The sequence below is a fragment of the Platalea leucorodia genome (assembly GCF_965183815.1).
Source record: "Platalea leucorodia genome assembly, chromosome: 4".
Classification (NCBI taxonomy): Eukaryota; Metazoa; Chordata; class Aves; order Pelecaniformes; family Threskiornithidae; genus Platalea; species Platalea leucorodia.
Genome location: NC_138826.1, coordinates 117,818,877 through 117,841,204, shown reverse-complemented (window position 1 = coordinate 117,841,204; position 22,328 = coordinate 117,818,877). Strand labels below are relative to the sequence as shown.

At 36.8% G+C, this 22,328-nt stretch overlaps 1 protein-coding gene across 1 annotated transcript in view; it reads left to right on the top strand.

Annotated features, from left to right (window-relative positions):
- Positions 1 to 22,328, top strand: part of SEMA3E (semaphorin 3E) — a gene marked incomplete at its 3' end in the record, with an annotated part of 151,396 nt that overhangs the window by 84,373 nt on the left and 44,695 nt on the right. Inside the window, exons 3-4 of the mRNA XM_082308848.1 lie at positions 5,513 to 5,572; positions 10,349 to 10,468. Coding sequence (XP_082164974.1) covers positions 5,513 to 5,572; positions 10,349 to 10,468 — 180 coding nt within the window. The remainder of the gene's footprint in view (positions 1 to 5,512; positions 5,573 to 10,348; positions 10,469 to 22,328) is intronic.

Genomic DNA, 22,328 nt, shown 5'->3' with positions numbered 1-22,328 from the left:
ATTCCATCTCCAATTAAAGTTTTGCCCCTATTTGAATTTGCTCAGTAACTGTTGTCTGTACTGCCTTATAATTCCATTTCTTCCCAAGAGGAGTATATTTACAACTAGCTTTTTCCTGTCTTTTAAATACAGTGCTAAAATCGCATCATCCAGGTCTCAAGGATGATAGTATTATGGTGCAAGATGAGAAAATATCACTAAACAAGCAATTTAAAAATTTATTTCACAGTAACCTTCAAGGATGAAAAGTTTTGAAAAATTATGTCCAAGCCAGTAATTATGTCAAGCACACAGCCCAGTGAAATGTATGTTAGTGTGAGGTTATTCCAGTCTAGATGCACAGGAAAATTTCCCAACAATAGTTATTAACAGTTTGCCAAAAGATTGTAATCCTGGCAAAGAATCAGTTCAAAGGGTCTAGAGCACAAGTCTTATGAGGAGCAGCTGAAGGAGTTGGGATTGTTTAGTCTGGAGAAAAGGAAGCTGAGGGGAGACCTTATCGCTCTCTACAGCTACCTGAAAGGAGGTTGTAGCCATGTGGGGGTCGAACTCTTCTCCCAAGTAACAAGGGATAGGACGAGAGGAAATGGCCTCAGGTTGCACCAGGGTGGGTTTAGGTTGGATATTAGGAAAAATTTCTTCAGCAAAAGGGTAGTCAGGCACTGGAACCGGCTGCCCAGGGAAGCGGTTGAGTCCCCATCCCTGGAAATATTTAAAAGACGGGTAGATGCGGTGCTTAGGGACATGGTTTAGTGGTGGACTTGGCAGTGGTAGGTTAAGAGTTGGACTCGATGATCTTAAGGGTCTTTTCCAACCTAAACAATTCTATGATTCTATGAATGTTAAAGCTGGTACTTGTCATAACTTCAAAGCATAAACATCAGGAAAAATAGTATGTGGCAGGTTAAAGGCTAGCATCACAGCTGATTAATATCTGGATTTCCATGCAGTGCAAACACATGCTATGTTATGCTAGTTAAGTGAAACAGCAATAATTACACAAATATAATTAAGTACAGTAAGTACACCTTGGTAAAGTATTACTACCTTGCGCCACTTACTATAGATTTCTTTGCAAATGATTATAACAGACCGAGCAGCTCTTCTCAGTTGTTTTAACTGAGCTAAGAAATCCTCATGAAGATTTCAAGGTTAAAAACAAACTTTTTTTATATATATTTTGCAGAATATTTTTTTACTATACACATTTTTGACTAATGTGCTTAGACCCAAGATGCATGTAAAATCAAATTTTGAAATTTGGTATGATGTAGAAAAATTTGATATGCAGATGTTTTTTCAGTCTCTAGTCTAAAATAACCTTGAAGATCTTAAAAACTTAATGCTCATTTATGTTAAGACTCATAAGCTTCGTAAGAGTTATGAGTCTTAAAAAATAATTTCTGGATAAAAAAAGCTTCTTCAGGAGACTCATATGTATTACTAGTGTCATAATTCAAACCCATCTACTTCAGGCAACTAACATGGGCTTGCCTTAGAGGTAGGTAATTTGCTATGAGCATCTAAGATAGATTCCTACATTTCTGTACAACCTGTGGAAAACCTACAGAGACGTCTGCCTTCCTTACTCCTTCTGTTAGGTATCTTTTGCTAAGATAAGCCATTATAAGTGTCCTGGTAGGAAATACATATATGGCTGAACAGACATAGAACCAGGGCTTCGTTTGGAGAAGTATTTGCGCAGGAGTCACTTTGGAAAGCAGATAGCTAGCAGCAGTGGTAGACACAGGGACAGAGGGGAGCTCCTGTTACACATTAGCCTTTTGATTAGAGCAACTCACCCAGGAAGCAAAGCCCTCTATCTCCTGTGCAAGAGGTCTGTGCACAAATACCCTGCTTCTCATTAGATCATGGAACAGATCCTCCGGGAAGACATAGCAAAACATCTGGAAGACAGGGAGGTAATTAGAGACAGCCAACATGGCTTCACCAAGGACAAATCATGTTTGACCAACCTAGTGGCCTTCTACAAAGGAGTGACTGCATCAGTGGACACAGGAATAGCTACAGATATCATTCACCTATACTTCTGTAAGGCCTATGATTCTTACATCTGAATTGGAGACATAGGGATTTGATGGATAGACTTAGATGGATAAGGAATTGGCTGGATGGCCACACCCAGAGAGCTACAGTCAATTGCTCAATATCCAAGTGGAAACCGGTAACGAGTCGTGTCCCTCATGGGGACCAATACTATTTAATATCTTCATCAACAACAGAGACAGTAGGATTGAGTGCACCCTCAACAAATTTGTGGATGACACCAAACTGAGTGGTGAAGTTGATGATACACTCGAGGGAAGCAAAGCCATCCAGAGGCACCTTGACAGGTTGGAGGAGTGGGCCCATGCAAACCTCATGAAGTCCAACAAGGTCAAGTGCAAGGTCCTGCAACTGGGTTGGGGCAATCCCCGGTATCAGTACAGACTGGTGATTAATGGATTGAGAGCAGTCCTGCACAGAAGGACTTGGGGATATTGGTGGATGAAAAATTAGACATGAGCCAGCAATGTGCACTTGCAGCCCAGAAAGACAATCGTATCCTGGGTACATCACAAGAAGCGTGGCCAGCAGGTCGAGGGAGGTGATTCTGCTCTTCTACTCCACTCTCATGAGGTCCCACCTGGAGTGCTGCATCCAGCTCTGGGATCTCCAGCACAAGAAAGGCATGGACCTGTTGGAGCGGGTCCAGAGGAGGGCCATGAAAATGATCAGAGGGCTGGAACACCTCTGCTATGAGGAAAGGCTGAGAGAGTTGGGGTTGTTCAGTGTGGAGAAGAGAAGGCTCTAGGGAGACCTTATTGAGGCCTTTCAATATGTAAAGGAGGCTTATAAGACAGACGGGGCTTTGAGCAGCCTGATCTAATGAAAGATTTTCCTGCCTATGGCAGGGCATTGGACTAGATGATCTTTAAAGCTCCCTTTAAGCCAACCCAAGCCATTCTATGATTTTATGAACCATTCTATGATTTTATGAACCATTCTGTGATTCTATGCTAAGGACTAAATTCTTGTTGCTTACACTGCAGCTGCTTTTCAACATTCCAGACAAAGCAGGGGCATTGGGTTACCTCTTTGGCTTTTTTCTCTTAATTCTGTGTATGTATTTAATGCAGAATGTCTTAAGTGGAAAATGTGCATATAAAATACTTCCAATAACACTGGGACTAAGTTTCTAAATACAAAACCCATCACTTACACACAGTGTATTTAATATTAAGTTACAGTCAAGTGTTTTATTCTCTCTGTGGTTTCTCTGTTCCTAACAGCCGCCTACATCCGATATGGCCAAAAGCCCCCATTTTAGCCTGCTAGTTAGAACATTTCTTTGGTAAGTGGGAGCTGTGACTTCAAACTTTTATGCTCATGAGATTCTAGAGTTCGTATCTCTTAACTTCTAGGCTTTGGTTGTTTATTCAGTCCTTGACCAGCGAGTAAAGTAAATGGCTATAGACCCTGCGTTTTGCACCAAATGAACCAGGAATGGTCTGACCATGGTGACTGCATGAGTGCCCTCATGGGAGTTCAGCAGAGTTTGGGTACCTCCCCAGACTACACAGCAGCAATACAGAGCCAGGATGAAAGTTACTTCTGATCATACGTAGATGACTATAAGACCATCTGACTGAAAACAAATGCTCTGATTAATTTTACATTCCTTGCAGGATTTAGATGGTGTCTGAACATAGGTGGTCTGATTTGGGCACTGAGACCCAAACAGGCTGCTGAAGTTGACAAGAATAACATATAGATGACCTCTTGCTTTTAAGCATTAGGCCTCCGGGATTTATAATTTAAGCCCACTTTTCTTGTAATTTACTTTTCTTATAATTTATTCCGAGATTTTCTTGGGTTAGTATTATTTCAAGAAAACTAAGTTAATTCAATTACAAAAAAGGAAGAAAAAAAGCCTAGTAGAAGAAGGACTTAATTTTAAAATGTTTTCCAGATAGAATAATAATTTGTGATTAGACTATTGGCAAAAATATCTTAATGATGACATTCATTTTTTCATATTTGGTTTCAGTCAAGCCTGACATCACTGAAGTGAACATGTTTTTGTTTTCACTTCTAAAAGTTTTAAGAAATGAAGTAATCATTCCAGTCTACTCAGTCATTGTTTAACATTGTTTTCATCCAAACAAATCATGCATCTGGAGTGAAACATAAATTTTATACAGTAGGTAACTGAAAAAATTCTTGCTTGTGTAATTTGGCTACACTTCCAGTAATTGACTGTGAAGAGCTGATCCTACTCCCATGAGGTTAATTGCTGGCCCTCATTAACTTCACTGTAAACCATTTTCTTCCCTAAGTGTCACTTAAAGCAGGAAATCAGTAGTTCAAAATTAATACTCTGTGTTGACAGTCACTGACAATTTAGCAGAGACATTTCTACTGAATTTATATAACATGTTCAATACATTAACTTCCTTTAAATTCTGTTGGCTAGTATTAAGTTTGCTGAGTTACCCTAAGCAAAACAGGTATGTTTCAATAAAAATATTTCTTACCTTATTGTAAACTTTTATAGATATTTAAGAATAAAACTGGAATATTTTACTTGAAAACCATTCAAATGATAATAGAAACTTGATTAAACTTTATAACATACAATTAAAAGTGTATATACGGTATGATGAGTCAAGTATAAAGACAAGTGCAAAGTCCTGCACCTGGGACAACATAACCAAAGAGCCCAGTACAGACTAGGATCTGCGTGGCTGAGGAGCAGCCTTGCTGAAAGGGACCAGGGGGTCCTGGTGGACAACGAGCTGAACAGGAGTCAGCAGTGCACTGCTGCAGCAAGGAAGGCAAATTGGATCCTGGGCTGCATCCATGGGGGCGTTACTAGCAGAGATAGAGATGTGATCATCCCACTCTACTCAGCATTTGTCAGGCTGCACCTGGGGTACCGTGTCCAGTTCTGGTCCCCACAATTCAAGAAAGATGTAGACAATCTGGAGAGGGTCCAAATGAGGTCCACAAAGATGATCAAAGGGCTGAAGAACCTGCCCTATGAGGAAAGATTGAAGGAGTTAGTTGTTTCTCCCTGGAGAAGAGAAGGCTCAGGGGGAACTCATCACAGTATTCCAGTGCTTAAAGGGCAGTTACAAAGAGGACAGGAGCTCTCTCTTCACAAGGAGCCACATGGAGAAGACAAGGGGCACCAGGAGATAATAAAGAAATATTTTACAGTGAGAACAATCTGTCATTGAAACAACCTCCCCAGGGACATGGTGGAGTCTCCATCACTGCAAGTTTTAAAGATGTGATAGGGCAGGATGTTAGATAATCTCATCTAGGCTCCCTTCCCCATGAAAGGCTGGACCAGACAATCTTTTGAGGTCCCTTCCAACCCGGGCTGTTCTATGAGTCTGTAATTCTGTTTTATGAGTCTTTCACATGAAAAGTAGTGGAAAAGCGGGATTGACATGATCAGACTGATAATTGAATGATTTTCTATGTTTGGGGTTTTTTTCCTTAGATCCATTGGCCTAGTACACCTCTGCAGGCAGAAGAATGCATAATTAAAGGAAGAGATGCTGTAAGTATCATTAATTACAAATCAAATATACTTTAATTATACTAGTGGCTGGTCCAAAACAGGGATTCAGGCATCCCTGAACTTCAGAGAGATCAAAGCACAGATATAATTCTAAGTGTTACAGCTTAAAAATCTGTAACTCCTGTGAACACACTAAATTATTAGTTTAATTGCTTTTCAGACCAGCTCATAAATGGGTAATGAACACTTTTGATCATCTGAACTTTCTCCTAATTCTTTTTCTGGTGATATCAAAGAACATACCTTAATAATTCTCCTTTCCCATTTCCTTCTCCTTTCATACACATACAATACCTTCTCCATTCAAACTTTTTCACATTCTATTTTAACTTTAAAATTCACATTCTCTAGAATGTTTTCGAAAAAGCAATTAAATTATTAGTAATTATAAAATAGACTCTAAATTGTTTTGCTCTGTGGGTTTTATGGTATATTAATAAAAATATTCTGTTTTAATGAGCCCCGAAAATGTTCTGTTCTTGTGATTCAGTGCTTTGACTGTAATCATTTCCCGGGGAAAGACCTGAAAGCTCACTGACATACAGCAGCTGATATTGTTGGCACCACAGGATGAAAGTTCTTCTGGATGGGAGCTCTCTTTAATTTTGCAGTGCACCAAACCCATTATCTGCACCTCATAAACACACAGCAAGTACAACACCTAATAAATCCCACAGCTGAGAGAGCTCACACTGTACCAAAGGATTTGAAAATGATGATAGTTTTACAGCAACAATGACAGGAACGTAGGACATAGAAGGGCGCATGCACAGTTTTCCCACACAAACACAGAAAACAGGCACCCTTGATGATAACCACAACATATTCCCAGTGAAGATTAGGAAGCTATAAAGATTCCTGTTGAATTACAAGCATGAGAACTGTCCACATCAAGGGAACTGATGAACCAGGTTGGAGAAAAAAAAAAAAAAAAAAAAATAATAAACATGATACTTTACTCCTTACACTTGCCTGGCCTAGAACTGATGTTTTTTGATGTATCTTAAAATTTCATTGCATTTTTCTGGATGCTGTTGTACCTTGAGAACTTAAGGTTGCTTTAGTTGAAAATGGTGTTTTTCTACATTATCCAAACTTCATGGTCATATTAAATGAATCTAAAACCTGAATTCTTTGAGCTTTATTTATTTAATACTACCTCTCAGCATAGGCTATTTTTACTGTTAAAGCTCTGTCATCTTTCCTTCACTACTACGTGATGGGATTTATTTTCTGATACTTTGACAATATTATTTGGGTTAAATAAATACAGAAATAGGTACTGTTGTTCCAGTGTAAAGTAAAGGTATCGCCCTCAGACTCATGTGATTCCCTAAAATTCAAAACCTTTTACAATTCAGTCTGTTATTATAAGTCTTCAAATTTGCATTGTAATGAATATGATCATTTAAAGAACTTCATATATTTCTCACATCTCTCTGTACTGTGAAAGTCAGATGTCTCTATTTTTTAAAAGAGAATCACAGAATATTTAAATAATCACAAGACTCCCGAACTGGAGTCTTTAAGAAAAAGAAGTTAAAATTGTAAAAGCTCAAAATATTTTAAATACCAAACAACACGAACCAATATTCTAATCCTTGCATGAGACCTAATTATGTGTGGGACTTTGTGAATGAGTAAGACTAATTAATTCCAGGGAAAAGTTAGTAATTTTCATCAGCATGCTCAGTATTCAGTAAGCTAAATTGCTCAGCCTGAAAGGAATCTAAATTAGAATCAAAATCTTTCCTATTACTTTTCTTTTCACCTTCATTTTTTGTAGCTATAAACCAATATTGGCTTAAAGGCAGTATGTCTTAAAATCAACCCTTTGTCATTTCTAAGTTCTGAATGCTATTTTTCACACTCTAAAGTCTCAGAAAAAAAATACTTACCAATGCTGTTTCAAACCTTTTTGCTTCTTTCCATGCTGTTTCTTTCTTTATTTTCCTTTGCAAAAGATCTGTTACTCAGTGCATAATTAATACTTAATAGAACTGAAAATGTTGTAATAAACATCTCAGTGTTGAGGTACTTCATGTGTTCCATGCTAACTCTTTCTGTATAACAGAACAGGCCACTTTTACAAGCTCTTACAACCTTTAAAAGTTATCAGCTCATCTTGTAGCAGTAAAACTGCAAGTATTGTAGTCATAAACACAGTGTCAGAGAGCTTGTAACAGACTTAATAGGACAGTTAGAAAAGACTTAAGAACACGTGCATCATCTTAAACTCAGGCCGCACTTTTCTGATCTCGATCAAGCCAAGGAAAAAATCCTGCTCTCATCCAGTGTGCCAGGAAACACACCTGTTGGCCTGTGGTGTGAGAGCTTTTGATCCTTTCAATTATTTTATCAGAATTGGAAATCATTCAGATATAGAAATCAATCTCTGTAGTGATGACTAACTCCTTCACACTGAGAAGTTTCAGATGAATAAAATTCCACAGATCTATTCATGTACCTATGGAGCCTCCTAAAGAAACCCACAACATTTAATTAATTAATATAGTAGAAAGAAAACTTATTTTAATGTTCCCTTGGCTGAAGAGTCTCTTCCTTGTTATGTGTACAGGATATTATTAGTGGGGTCAGCAGCAATGCCTAGTTGCCTGACACTTCCCAGAATAGCACCTTTTTCATTTGTTTATAAATGATAAATCTAGCCATTTAGAATGACTTTTTTCTATATTTGGCATCTGCCTCATCCTGTTTTTTCTGCAGAAAATTTCAGGCATTTCTATGAAGGCACATAGGAGAAAAAATGTGTAATTTTTGCCCATTTAAAAAATATCCCAAGATCTTTCTTCCTCCATGGTGCTTTTGAGACAAAGATCAAGAGTTGCAGACATATGTGGATAAAAAAGGAAACCATGGAGTAAAGACCAGATCACCACTGAGACAGAACAGAGGGGATAAGTCAGGAAGGTCATACTTGGAGGGGAGGGAGAAAGAGGAACAGCATCAGTGCCCAGTAAAGCATCTATTTAAACACCAGAAAGCATCATAAAATTCCTATGTATTACCATTCTGCTACGACTAGTGAGCAAATGTTTATGAAATGCACATATAAAGCGGGCACCTCTGTCTTTGAGCGCTGATCCGTGTATGGAGGACCACACCCTACTAATCTCAACTCATTCTTCTCTCAATTTATCTGACAATTCAAGTAGTAGGTTTGTTTCAGCGGGTCTAAAAAATTTTGTCCAGGTGAGAGACCGTGTGGATACCATGTGAAGGAAGACCTTTAATTCTTTTTTTGTTTCCTTTTTAAAAAAATATTAAATTAGTTAAAATTCCAAAAGTAAGATATTGCAATGTTGATTTGTCCTTTGCATATACATAATATTTAATTATACAACAGGTTACCTGCCTGTGTAGGTTACCTGCTTCTTTCAATTAGCATGATATATCTTCAAGGTAAACAGTTAAGGAGAATCATGTAGCAAAGGAGAATTTTTCATCATGATCTTTATTTATTTGTTGGAGCAGTGGGAAGTCTTACACTGCATGACACAAGGGTTTGAAGAAAGAAAATGGTTTCTTAGTTTTGAATTCAATGTGGATTTGCAAGAGCTGAATTCTGCCCATGGCCCTGCCACAGACTCACGCCCTGCGATATTAAGTTCTCGCAGATGGTCAATAAGACCTAGGATTGTTTTCATATAAATATAGCAGCCTGAAAAGTAGAGTAGTCATCAGTGAAGGACGGCAAACTTTCAAAAAGGAAATTCCTCCACTCTGTTTTCCATTTTAGGATAGAATTAATTGCCTTTTGGATATGTCTAGCCTTTGTTGACTATTGAAACAGCCTAGGAGAATAGCATAAATTGCATGTCTAAACTTTAGAATAGCTAAAGTTAGCTAAGATTAATCCCATTATAATTGCCTCTTTAAACTTGGTGTGACTGTCTTAAAACCCAAGGTCTGAGTTGCAGAAATGTTGAGCAATGAATGGAAATGAACAGAAATTCTGCTCCAAACATAGAAATTATTGAAAAATGTTAAATACTCTGTAAACCAAGTCCCAGGAGTCCCAAAATCAATGGATACTTTTATCTCACTGTCTCCATTTCTAATTTAGTGCAGGAAGGATAATGACCCCACATCTCAAAGGGATGTTTGAAAATTTTTTAATTGTAATATTTATGAAGCTGCAAATACACTAATGAGTCCCAGAGTATTGCCCTGAGGGAAATGAATAATTTCTTCTTCAAAGGAGGGTTTGAACAGTGAGAACAGATAAAGCATGAGGCTATACAATAGCAAAAAATATTGACTAGCAATTAATTACACAAGAAATTAATGGTGCAGTGGTCTTATGGAAAAAATGTAAGAAAAAAGTGTTATTTTTCTTGAGATAAAGTTTATTTAACTTGAGAGAGAAGCCATTTTCTGACTATTGACATCTCATGCTCTGAGTCTAATGTCTCGTGCATCTAAAAATGCTTAGTAAAACAAATATTTAGATTTGCAGAATATCTCTGAGACTAAAGAAGCACAAAAGTGTGTTTTATAACTTAGTAACTCCTAACTGGTTAAGCACCTAAAATAAGTTGTGATAAATCAGTAGTCTAAACTTGCCTTTTTCATGTCAAAATTTTCCATCCATGAATTTGGTGGCACTGAGGTACTAGCATGAAGTGGGAGAGTTAAGATGTTATATTTACCAGAATAGAAAGTTTAAATATGCAGAATATCACCTAAGAGAACCTGAGATAGTAAAAAAAAAATATTTTTTATGTAAACTAGGATGAATGTGCAAATTACATCCGTGTCCTTCACCGATACAACAGAACGCATCTTCTGGCTTGTGGAACAGGAGCTTTTGATCCACTCTGTACTTTTGTTAGAGCTGGACATCCATCAGAGGTAAGAAATTTATTTTACAGTAGTGATTCTTTTGATCTGGATTCCAGAAAAGCCTCTATGGTTAAAAATAAATATTTAAATTCAAGTGCTCAGAGTTCTCATACAAACCATACAAGAGATATTTTCATTGATGAAATGTAATGCTGGTCTAAAATTCAGTTTGTAACTAGAGGAACTCAGTAATGATTGAAAGTACATTTTGGAGAATTTTCATCTTAGAATTTTATTACTAGATTAACTGATATTAACTGATATTAAATATTTGGGGGGTTTTAGCTAAATTGAGTTGGTTTTTTTTTTTTTTATTAAATTATACACCATATTAAAAAATACGTATTGGTTTGATGGGAGGTGGAATACCTTAATAATTTTTTGTTAAATTCAGCTTCTTGTTAAATTCAGTGTCAATCATATCCAGCAAGTGTGTGTTAGCTCCTTAATGACACTTATAGCTGAGTGAAATAGTACTTCAGGGAAGATCATTAAGTGTAGCATATAATCAATTTTGTCAACATACTTTTTATGTGAAAAAAGAAATTGCCTGGATTTTTCAGAAATCTGGATCCTTTCTGTGTCATTTATATTAGATTGGGGTTAAAGAATCACCAGAAGTAGCAATCTCTCATTTTAAATTAGTGTATAAGCCTCCTTAAGCAGTCAACCTAATCCTGATTATATGCAACCTGTGTGTTGCTACACGGAGGCCAAAATGCTGAGTGGTTGATCCTGCTTACATCCTGCTTCCTTGCGTCCTTGTTTCATTGCACTCCCATTGCCAGTCTGAAAAACACATGGAGTTTATGAATGTATTTTGAAATTCCTGACATAAAAAAAAAAAAAAAAACTTCTTAAAGGGCTGACATTCTACAACTGTTATTAGATTGAATTTGTGGACAAGTTATAAATTACATTACTAGGTCTGGACCTTGGAAGTCCAGAGTTAGTGAAAATTGGACACTCAAAGTTATCCCTTATCATATACTTAGTAATACTGAAGAAAATATTTACTGAATTACAAGGTAAAACAACCGGAAAGGGATCCCACTGTTTATCTGAGCTGCCCTGCAGTCAGAGGAGGATTTCACTAGGCTGCTAGAGAGGCACATGTGATGACCGCTTTAGGAATCTCACCAGGGATTCTTGGTCATGCACTTTGTGAAGTGGGACTTAATAGATGGAGAACATCTATAGCCCAAAGGTAAGATTGGCTTTTACTGGCAAATCTCAGTAAGAGATGCTGGATAATGGTCTTGCTTAGTTGGTTCATATTTAGTGATGTCTCCTGGTAAAGCTGAGCACTTATAGAGCTGATGCTAAAGCACCATCCAAGGGAGTTCTTGCTTCCCCCTACGGCCAGGAGTGGGATTTTCAAGCTGATTGCAATTACATGAGTCCACATTGGAGGCAGGTTCCTTTTTGTGGCTATTATTTATACAATAATACAGAGTGAACCATAAAGACCAACCTTACTGATGACCATAAGAAAAAGTGAAGCTTCAAAATAGATAGTCACAAGTGCTTTCCTTTCCCTTTCCAGATATTTCAGAATATTTGCCAAAAACTTTAGGATACCTTATAAATAGTCAGTTGATGTGTGTGTGTGTGTGTGTGTGTGTATATATATAAAAGAAAACATGAAAGCGTTGTGTTTAACGTTTTATGCAGCTGAACTTGGATAAATTGGAAAAACTCTCATATATCCTAGAAAATTAAAGCTAAATTTTGAATTATGTTTTAATTTTTTCTCAGTTATTCCACATCAGAATTACTCAGTTTATCAATTTATAAATAATGTGTTTCTCTGAATTCTTTTTCTTACAAATTTCAGCTTAAGCTCTCCAGATCAAACTGGTTTTATACCATCTCTTACATCACTTTAATTGTTGTACTCTACATTTAACTGACAGTTTTGTACCTAATGATTTAAAGCAGCTAGAAATCAGACTTGTCTCATATCTACAGTAGTGTTTATTGGTCTGTTGGTCAGAACAACAGTAAAACAGAGGACAGGGGCTGGAGCTGATCTAAAATAAGCACTTGGTTCAAATAAATATTAATTGCAGATATAAAGTTTTTTAAAGTGTACTCATATAAATCAATGAAGTTATTTAATTTAGTAAAAAATTTCTGAATAAGCTTTTCTGAGTAAAGATGCATCCCTTTTTGACAAACCAAACTAGAACCACATCACCGGAAACAATCTCCAAGGAGCCAATCCATGCTGTGCACCTCCAACTGCTGTTAAAATCAGAAGCATCTCAGAAGTTAAGACGCCAGCACAGCACTAACATTTGAAGTTATTTGAATTGCAGAAACACACTGTCTTCTAAAATTGAGGAAGCAACTAAATAATAAGCAATTTTAAAATAAGGCAACTTTGCATGCCTTCTTTCTCCTCTCATGAACCTCCTGACAGGCTTCCTGGTACAGTTTAAAGGAAACAATGTCTGTATATTTAGGAACACTATTTAAGAAAGCATAAGCAACAGGCTATAAAAATAGAAACCAAGCAAACAAAAAATGAGAAACAAGACCCCTATATAAGAATGTGTGGCCCATGATCCTCCCCTTATGTATCACTGTCCTTCCTTCCCTTCTCTTTGTTTATTATTCTCCCTTGTTAAACTGAAGTTCTAAAATTTTACCCACACTGAAGTCATGGGAAAATTACCATTTTTTTGTTTGTGTAGACCAACAGGAAATATATTTGCTACACTAATAAGGAGCTATATTAGTTTCCGTTATTTGAAAAGCTGACCATCAGGATTAAAAAAGACAGGTGCCATGTGTATGGTAGGTTAAAAATAACACATGGTATGTGGTTGAGCGGGCAAGTTGTAATCTTGCTTTCTCTGACTGATAAGGACATCGTGTAACTGCAGGAAGTGAAGGGACAAGAGCCTTCCTCTGAAAACTGCAGTTCAGTCTCTGTTTGCTGATCTCTCTGTTGGGTCAGAGTATCCCGATCCAATGACTTCCCATTGCTGTCTCCCCATTTCTTCCACCTCAGCTCTCTTGCCTCTTTCTCATGGTCTGACTGTCATGGAGAGGAGAGTAACAAACAAAACAGTCTTAAAAATATAATTATACTATTCCATAAACAGGAACCAAAACACCTTTCTTAAAAAACTAGTAAAACTCAGATTTTTCATTTGAAAGGTAAATGCTGGTTTACAATATGCAGTTATTTGCAGTTAAATGCAGTTCATAATATGCAGCTGGCTGAAAGGAACATTTTTTTAGATATTGTTGACTTTTTTTATTAAATATATTGAACTTCAGTATAACTAAAATCTAAGTAAGTAGCACAAGGTGTATTTGGTGCTTATATACATTTGAACAATGACACTTTGCAGACATGTTGAGGTATAAAGGGTGGGAGGTTAAAAGGGAGCTCTTATAGCAGGCATCTGTGGGTCTCGATACCTAGCTAACACAGCATATGAAGCTAGATTCACTCTTCCGTACAGAACAGTGAATCAACAGTATCAACATAGAGGAAACATTTACTCTGTCATCAGGGACCTTAACCATGAGTTTCAGTAATACTTCCTAAGCTGATGGCAAAGGGAAGATGCGACCCTCTCAGTAAAAACTGCAGGGTTCTTAAGTTACAAACTGTACATAAATACAAATTAGAGATGTAGGCATTTAAGAACATGATAGAATAGCATGATAGAATAGCGTATTTTCTACAACCTTATCTCTCACCATTTACTGAGCAGGCCAAAGAGAAACAATCTGGTGGAACAAAATATCCATCTGAGGCACTTGTTCTTGGTGTTCATTAGTCCCATGCTGCAGGAAAATTTATTTTCTTGTTGGCTTGCAACCATTCTCTTTCTCAATAGCCATTTGGTAAGAAAAGAAAGCATTACAGTTGTTCTTTTGAAGAGTTAGAATATCCCAAAGCCATGGTCATGATCATAATCATACCGTGCAGCATCCTGATCTAGTGTTTAACATGTGTTTGTGAGGTGCAATCCAACTTATGAAAAGGAGCATTCTGCCCCCTGTATAAAGTCTTACGTTCTTATGCAACCACAAACTCATACTTTCTTATCAAAAACAGGTTTGAGCTGTGTCTCGCACAACACTGAGCTCTTGTCAACAAATAGTGAAACCAAAAGGAGATTTTTGTCTCCAAAAATAGGCAGAATTTCTTGTCTCACTGGCAGATCATTACTCATTGAAACTTACTGAAAATCAGAACCTTTAAGTTTCTCAAAAAACACAATAAAAAAATCCATTCCCCTAACCAGTCTCTCTAGAAAATCTTAATCTAACTTACTATGTAGTAGTTGAAATGTGTTTTGAAATCTTTCACAATCAAATTGTACTCTGATACATTATATATGTTTAAATGCTTCTTTCATGTTTTTCATGGTTTATAGAAATTTCATTATAGTATTTATTTGGTCTTAATATAAATAATTATATTTGAATATGTTGACCGTATAAACCAACAAGCAATAAATATTGGATTTATTGAATTCTACCTCAAACTTGTATTGTACCACCAGAGTCTAAACAAATATATTTTTCTAAATAAAATTATTTATAAATTCTATGATATACTGTATATCCATTTGAAAGATTAAATATATCATGGTTTAATGCAGTCATCCTGTTGTAATATTGGTTTAATTTATATTGCTTTGGAATTCCAGGCTGTTCACTTTAGTAAAGTTGTTGCCAGATATTACCTTTCTAAAGATATATAATTATAGTCACTGACAGCAACATGCAGCTTTTTATCTTTTTCTCTCTTTCTAATTACTTTGACTCTGATGAATGTTGCTTTCCCAAATTTAAACATTTCAGCAGATTACCCAACGTTTTTCTGCCATTTAGAAATAAATTACAAATTGGAAAAAAATATGAATGCTGACTTTGAAGACAGAACAACTATTGGTGTTTGCAAAAGAGCATATTACAAAATCTTGTCCAAAAAAACCATAAGCAAGTTAATTACCAGCCAGTAAGTGAGTTCATTATCACTGACTTCATGACATGCTTCCAAATGTCAAAAATGTATGCAAGTCAGAAAAGGATGCATTCCTCCAATTTCTATTCATTTTTTTTTTATGAAGAAAGCACGAGTCAGAGACTCTCCATGCCAAATTTCCCATGATGAATTCAGTATGCATCCTTCATGTGCTCTGTGAGAAAAAATCTGAGATAAGTCTTCAGACCAAATATAGAAGATGAAGAAAAGTGCATAAAAAAAAAATTTACTCTGCTTCCATTCTCATCAAATCAACGTTTGTCACTCCTGTTGTCTTTCATGCCAACAAGGGGGAGGGAGGGAAGCATCTGCATCCAGTCTCTTCCTTTTGCATTTATATAAACTTCTCAGTTTTGGTAGTAGAAGATGAATACTGGAAGAAGTGCTTTCTGTCTCAGTCTATGTTTTTTCCGCATCTAGCTTCTAGTAAAACAGTACTCCACTACTGTTCTACAGAGCTCAAAATACCCTAGGTGAATTATGACGAACCTTAGATAAATCAGATGAGCTATCTGCAGTCAGGCAATGATTTTATCTTAATGAGTTATCTATTCAGCAGAGCAACAGGTTCTAGGGGTGCTCCAGAGGCCTTCCAATGATCCAAACTGCCTTATTAACTAACTCATAAAGCACCTTTAAAAATTCCAGATGGGAGTTCCACCAAATACGGCTAAAAAGATTGCTCTGCCTCTGTAGAACCTGCAAAATGAAGGGAAATTCCAAAAGAAAACAATGTGCAGAAATAATATCCTAAGTTCTTGCAAACTATATCGTGACAAGATAGAGTTGATTCCTGGAGAGGAAGGCATGTCTGCATGACAAATCCTGTTGAGGGAATGAAAGTTGTGGGAAGAATTTTTCTTCCAGAACATGCTGTAAATTTTTAATATGTACATTGAGCTGGCAGAGTACCATTTTCAATGCCTCATCTAACTCAGTAAACTGCCTACAGCTGTATTTCTCCACCTCAGAAGGCTGATGGACTAAGTCACCCTTTCCACAAAATGCACTGGTGTTTTCTGGGAGTCTCTCCTAGGTGTTCCTAATCTGATGTACTCCTTATTATGCCATTTCCTCTTCAGTTAGCCAGATGAGATTCTGCTTATCAGGGAACAACAGCTCTAAAGCCTAAGTCTTTTAAGGACTGTTAGAAAGGAATTGCCTTTAGTGAAGCGCCACTGTGTTTGCTTGGAGGACAGTTCAGTCAAGTCAGAATTTCTTTTCCAATCCACTGGATGTGAGAAGGAGCACTTCTTTTTCTACATATTCTGTGATTCAGAGAAAAACAGGGTAAGGTTGAGCTGTGCAATAAGCTTTCCATTTGCCTCTCTACCCCAAACAAATACAGGCAACATCAGCTCCTCAGCTTTTGCTTTAACAAATTTAAGTAAATTGACATGGAAGATAAGAGAGAATGTTCCAGTCATATCTCAGTTTAATTTTTACATGACATAATTTTTCTGCTCTTGACCAGCATTTGGTAATGTCATTCTTTCAGCTTTGTTAAGAAACAAAATTGTAACATATTTATATCTATTATTTTAGGATATTTTTTCTGACGTATTTTTATAATCAAAACAGTGATCTGCCCAGTTACTTCCTCTCCATGCTTTTTCCTATTACCTCATCTCTGCTCTCAGTTTGCAGATGATTAAGGAGGAGGAAAATCTGGTTTCACTGACCAAACAGAAGTGGGTGTTGGTCAGTCCTTCATTAGAGAGAATGTGTGACAAATTCTTGCCCTGAAAATATTTGCTCAGAGACACAGTATCCCACTGCATGGATAAAAAGCCACCAGTTAGAATCCCATCCACTAAATCTTAGAAGGTTGTTCAACTCACTCTATTTTTGGAATTGAATCCACAATCCTAAATACTATGAAATTGCTTATGTATTGCAGTCCTCTGCATCTATAGTTCATTTGAAATTAGTCATTAAGCTCGGTGATGTTTAAATTGATACTGAGTGTTCATATATATGAAGGGCTGCCAAGTAAGCAACACGATGTCATAGAATTTTTCACCAGAGGGGCTCATTACATCATCTAGTCTGAATGCCCGCATCACAGGCTGTCAAATGGCACCAAAACATCCAAAAGCCCCAAATTTCACTTATATTAAAGCATTTCAGGTTTTGGAAGTTAAATATGCAGACATTTCAAGAGAGATTAAAATGGTACCTAAAATCATAATAGGCAGGAAATTAATTAGGTGAACCTTACCCCTGTTCTCACAGCATACAACAAAGGTGCTATGCTGCAAAAGGGAAAAAGAAAAAGCCTGAAGACCCACATCAACCCTAACCTGAAGAAGTATTTCTTACTGAACCCATGGCTTACCTATGTGCTCCTAAGAAAACGAGAAAGTACTAGCCAAGCAACACGTGAAAAATATTTTCTCACCAGCTCAAATAACAACCCAGCCTCTGCAACTGGCCAATCTCTGAACCTTCCAAAAAAAAAAGACAAACATCCTCTTGTGAAACAGGGTGAAAAGTTCCTTCTGAACCAATGCATATGGTTATGTGAGAAATTAAAGTTCAAGAGTTTTGGCTATAATAATTACCTTGATGAACAGCTGTATATATGAAGCTCAGTAAGTATAATGAAGAAAGGGCAATTCTCTGCTTCCCATGCTTTGCTAGGAAAGGGATAATGAGTATTGCATGAATAGAAACAAAGGCCAGGAGGGACCGTCAGAACATTCTATATCATCAGTCACACACTGCACGGATAACTTGTCCCAGGTATTGAATTAAAACATTTTCAGGAAAATATGTATTGTCGTTTCAAAGAATCCAGATAATGGTAACTCCACTATTTCTCTGGTAAGCTGTCCTAATATTTAATTACTTTCAATGTTAGGAAATAGCCACTTACTCAAGGTTAAATTTATCTAACTTCAACTTCCTGTCATTTAACCTTGATATGCCTTTGATAGCAAAGTTGAAAAGTCTCCCACTATCTTTTCCACATCTTTTCCACATGTAAGTACCTATGCACAAAGATCAAGCCACCTCTTCACGTTTTTTGATAAGCTGAATAAATATAGATCCTTAAGCCTCCTATCACAAGGATTCCTCAGTCATTTTTGTGTCCTTCCTCTGACCTCTCTGCAGCATTTTCACATGTTCTGGAAGTGCAGACACTAGAACCAGCCATGCTGTTCAATGATGTATATACAAGCAACGTCACTACCCTACCTCTGTTTGAGATTCCTCTTTTCGTAGACTCAAGTGCTGAGCTCTTGGCACAGCATCACAATGAGAAATCTCTTTTTAGCATTTTGCACTTGACCCAAAGTTCTTCTCTGGAGCTAAGAGTTATCCCAGTATACACACATAGTTGAGGCACCTAATCAGCAGTCTCATATGACATGGCCAATGAAGAGATTCCTAGAGATGCCTGTCACTGTCAGCTGTAACAAGGCACTTGGTATGTCAAAGATTGTAAACGAGGCACCTCACTCTACTACATAAAAGCAGTCTGAACAAGGAGCTGAACCTCCACCTTCTAGGGCATTCTGATGTACTTCAGATATAAACTGTGCTCCCCATTCCCAGATAGACCACTTTGGATACAGTTGTATTAAAATCTACTTTGTTAACTTCTGACCTTTAGCTTGGTATTGAGAACATTCCATAACCTGAACACACCCAGAGCTCTCATTAACCTTTTCTCTTCATTATTTACACACCCCCACCCCTCACCCCAGTCTTTTAGTAAACCTTACTAGGAAAGAAACCATATGATTGTTTAAATCACTGCTAAACTGAAAAATCTTCTTCCTATCAAAACCAAAATTCAGGGAAACATTCAGTAAAGGAGGATTCATCAATGCATACCTAATAATGACTATACTTTGATATATGTCAGCAGTTGATATTTCTTAATAATTCAACAATGCACATTGTTTCATCAAATAGCTATGTACTAAGTGAAATGCCCTGGAGAAGCCAAGTGTTCTGTATCAGCACAGTTGTTCTTATCAGTCTTGCACATTGTAACAGACAACAGGTTTGTTTGACAGTACTCTCCATCCATAAAATGAGGTGAATGACATTTATTACTTTTGAATAGTGTCTAAATATGGCCATACGTGAAGTTTATGTTCAATTTCGCAGATTAGTAGAGAATGCGAACTGATCAGCCGTATGAAATGAATTTTCCATCGTATTAAACCTGCCCTTTGCAAGATTAAAGACAGATGGTCAGAAGACAATGAATCAATACAGAGGAATAATACTATTACCCCAAAGAGAAAGAAATATTCCACCTGTGTGGTAATTTGATGGGGGTAGGTAAAATATTCCAGCTCTCATCATAATGATTTTTAGACTCTGCCACCTTTATTTATGAGAGAAAGTATTTTTCTAAGTGAGGGCACCTGGTGAAGTCTATGGCATTGTTTGAGGAGTGGAGGTACTGCTCAGTAAGATGTTAGTCATCATAATTAAAACCAGCAAAATCTGAACAATGACAGGGTTTAGTTTATATTTTTTCAGGTTTATAAAATGCACCCTTAATATTCTATAATTCTTCTATAATTTATGACTGATAATTACTCTTATTTGACTGAGATCTATCCAGGAAAATTATTCCAGGTTAAAAAGTGAACTAAAAAGAAGTATTATTTGCAGTTCACATGTGTCATGAAGAGGCAGTGGATCCACTCCCCTGCCCTTTCTTCCAGAATGGCCCACTTTGACATGCTCTGTTGAAGCTCTGCAAAAGGACTGTTGCCTATCTAAGGCTCCACACTACGGAGATACCCCAGGGTATCTGCTTTCCTTATGAAATCCATTCTCAGTGGAATGCGGCTGTTGTCCCCTCCATGCCCAATGCATCTGTTGTTCCATCCATCACCAAAACCTAGACTGTAAGCTCAAACCATAGAGCTGTATCCTTCCTTTTTTTATTTTTTTTTCACGACCTTTGTCCCCAGTTGTTATGATAGCAATCATTAGATGAGAGGACATTTATTTGGTATTTGCTCTGATGTGACCCTCACAATCTTAACACAAGTTTTACTGTCAAAATCAAGGAAAAGGGAAATTCTTGGCCAGCGAGGCGCTGTGTAAAGACTGTACACTTCCCCACAGAAATCCCTTCACGTTTGTATAGCAATTTTGTACCATCTTTAGCTCCTCTTTCACCTGGTCATAAGACTATATCTCCATATACAGCTATTCAAACCTTTTCATTCTAGAGACCCCTTATGTGGTCCCTGGAACTGTCATACATACTAGCACACTAGTGCAATATAAACATAACTTATTTTGCTGAAGCTCCTATTCTATGCTGTAGGATCCTAATGAGTTTATGTGTCCAGCTAAGGTCATGCAAAGGTGTGTCTCCTAAAATTCTGACCAAGTCAACCACTCTGCTTAGATACTCTGAACTGCTAAGGATAAATGCCTGTGATTTCTATATGCATGCTTGCTTGGTTTGGGTTTTTTTTTGGTTTTTTTTTTTTTTCTTTTTCTATTGCCAGAGTATTTCACATGCATTAAATCAGGGAAATACATTATTTCTGTCACTTTAGGCCAGATATTTTGACACAAGTCACAAATTGCTAATCCTTTAGCAAACCCAGACAGCAGTCTGACATAGCTCCAGATTTTAAACATGTTTTTGCATTGGAGCCCAATGTGTCTTAATCATTTAACAGTGGAATAAAACGCATAGACCTGAAAAATACATCTGAATTTTTAGGGAGGATTTAATGTCTGTAATATTTTATGCATTCTCATCCCACAGGACGATTGATCTTTTCAGTATGTCACTGGATGTAAAGAGGATTGAAAACAGATCCTCAGAAAAAATACTACCTCCCAAATAATCTTAATTATGTCAAATAGCAAAGAACTGACTATTTCAGCCAGTTCTTTGAGGACTCTCTTCCTAATATTGTATCCCCATTTGGCTCAGAAAATAAAGTTGAGTGAACATGGAAGGTGTAATTTTCAAAGTCAGTAATCCTCTTCAACAAGCAGAGCAATTTTTTGCCAGTGCTTAGATCCTTTTGAAAATTAGTATTTGGATATTTTTAAGAAGGTATTACATCATGAAATGAAAGGTTCTTTCACTGTTAGAGCATCCTAGCTTTACTCACCCATATATCAGCATGCCTGTGTTATGCTGACTTAAATAGGCCAGTAGGTTGCAACAGGAACTTATTAAAGTATTTGGAGCACAGGTTCCTTTATATAAACTCCATGGTATTGATTCATTTTCTATTGGCTTTAGATTTTTAACTTCTTGAATGAGTTAGTTGGATTTATATCAACTAGGCACCTACCTAATATTTGGGATTATAGTTATCAGATACTGCTAATATACATTTTTCTTAGCACCAAAATTTAGTCTGATTAAATACAAAAGGCTGTATGATGTGAGATATCTTTTCAGGCCTGACCCTGTATGTTATTTTCTGTGTTATGCAAAGACAAAATATTCTACTGTGTATCTCTTTTACCACATGTCTTCTTGATGAGGCAAGTGTACGATTAAGACAGGTCACGGAGTTGAAAGTTCATTTTAGAGACTTATATTTGAATTATATTTTCTGCTGATTTACAGACATGTTCTGTGATTTTTCAGATTTTTTTTAATGGGGAAGTCAAGGTTCATCCTTTCTAAAAGAAGCCTCTGCATAGTGTATTCAGTGTGTCTTTCTATGTCAAAATAAAAATGTAAGGATAAGTGAGTATACAAGAAAAAAGAAGTGAAAAAAATGTTTTGAGAATACACAGAACAAAAGAATATTTGCAAAAAAGTGTCATGTGAATTTATACTAAAAACATTACAGTGCAAAAGAGAATGGAAATGAAGATAAGGCTTATTCTGTGCAT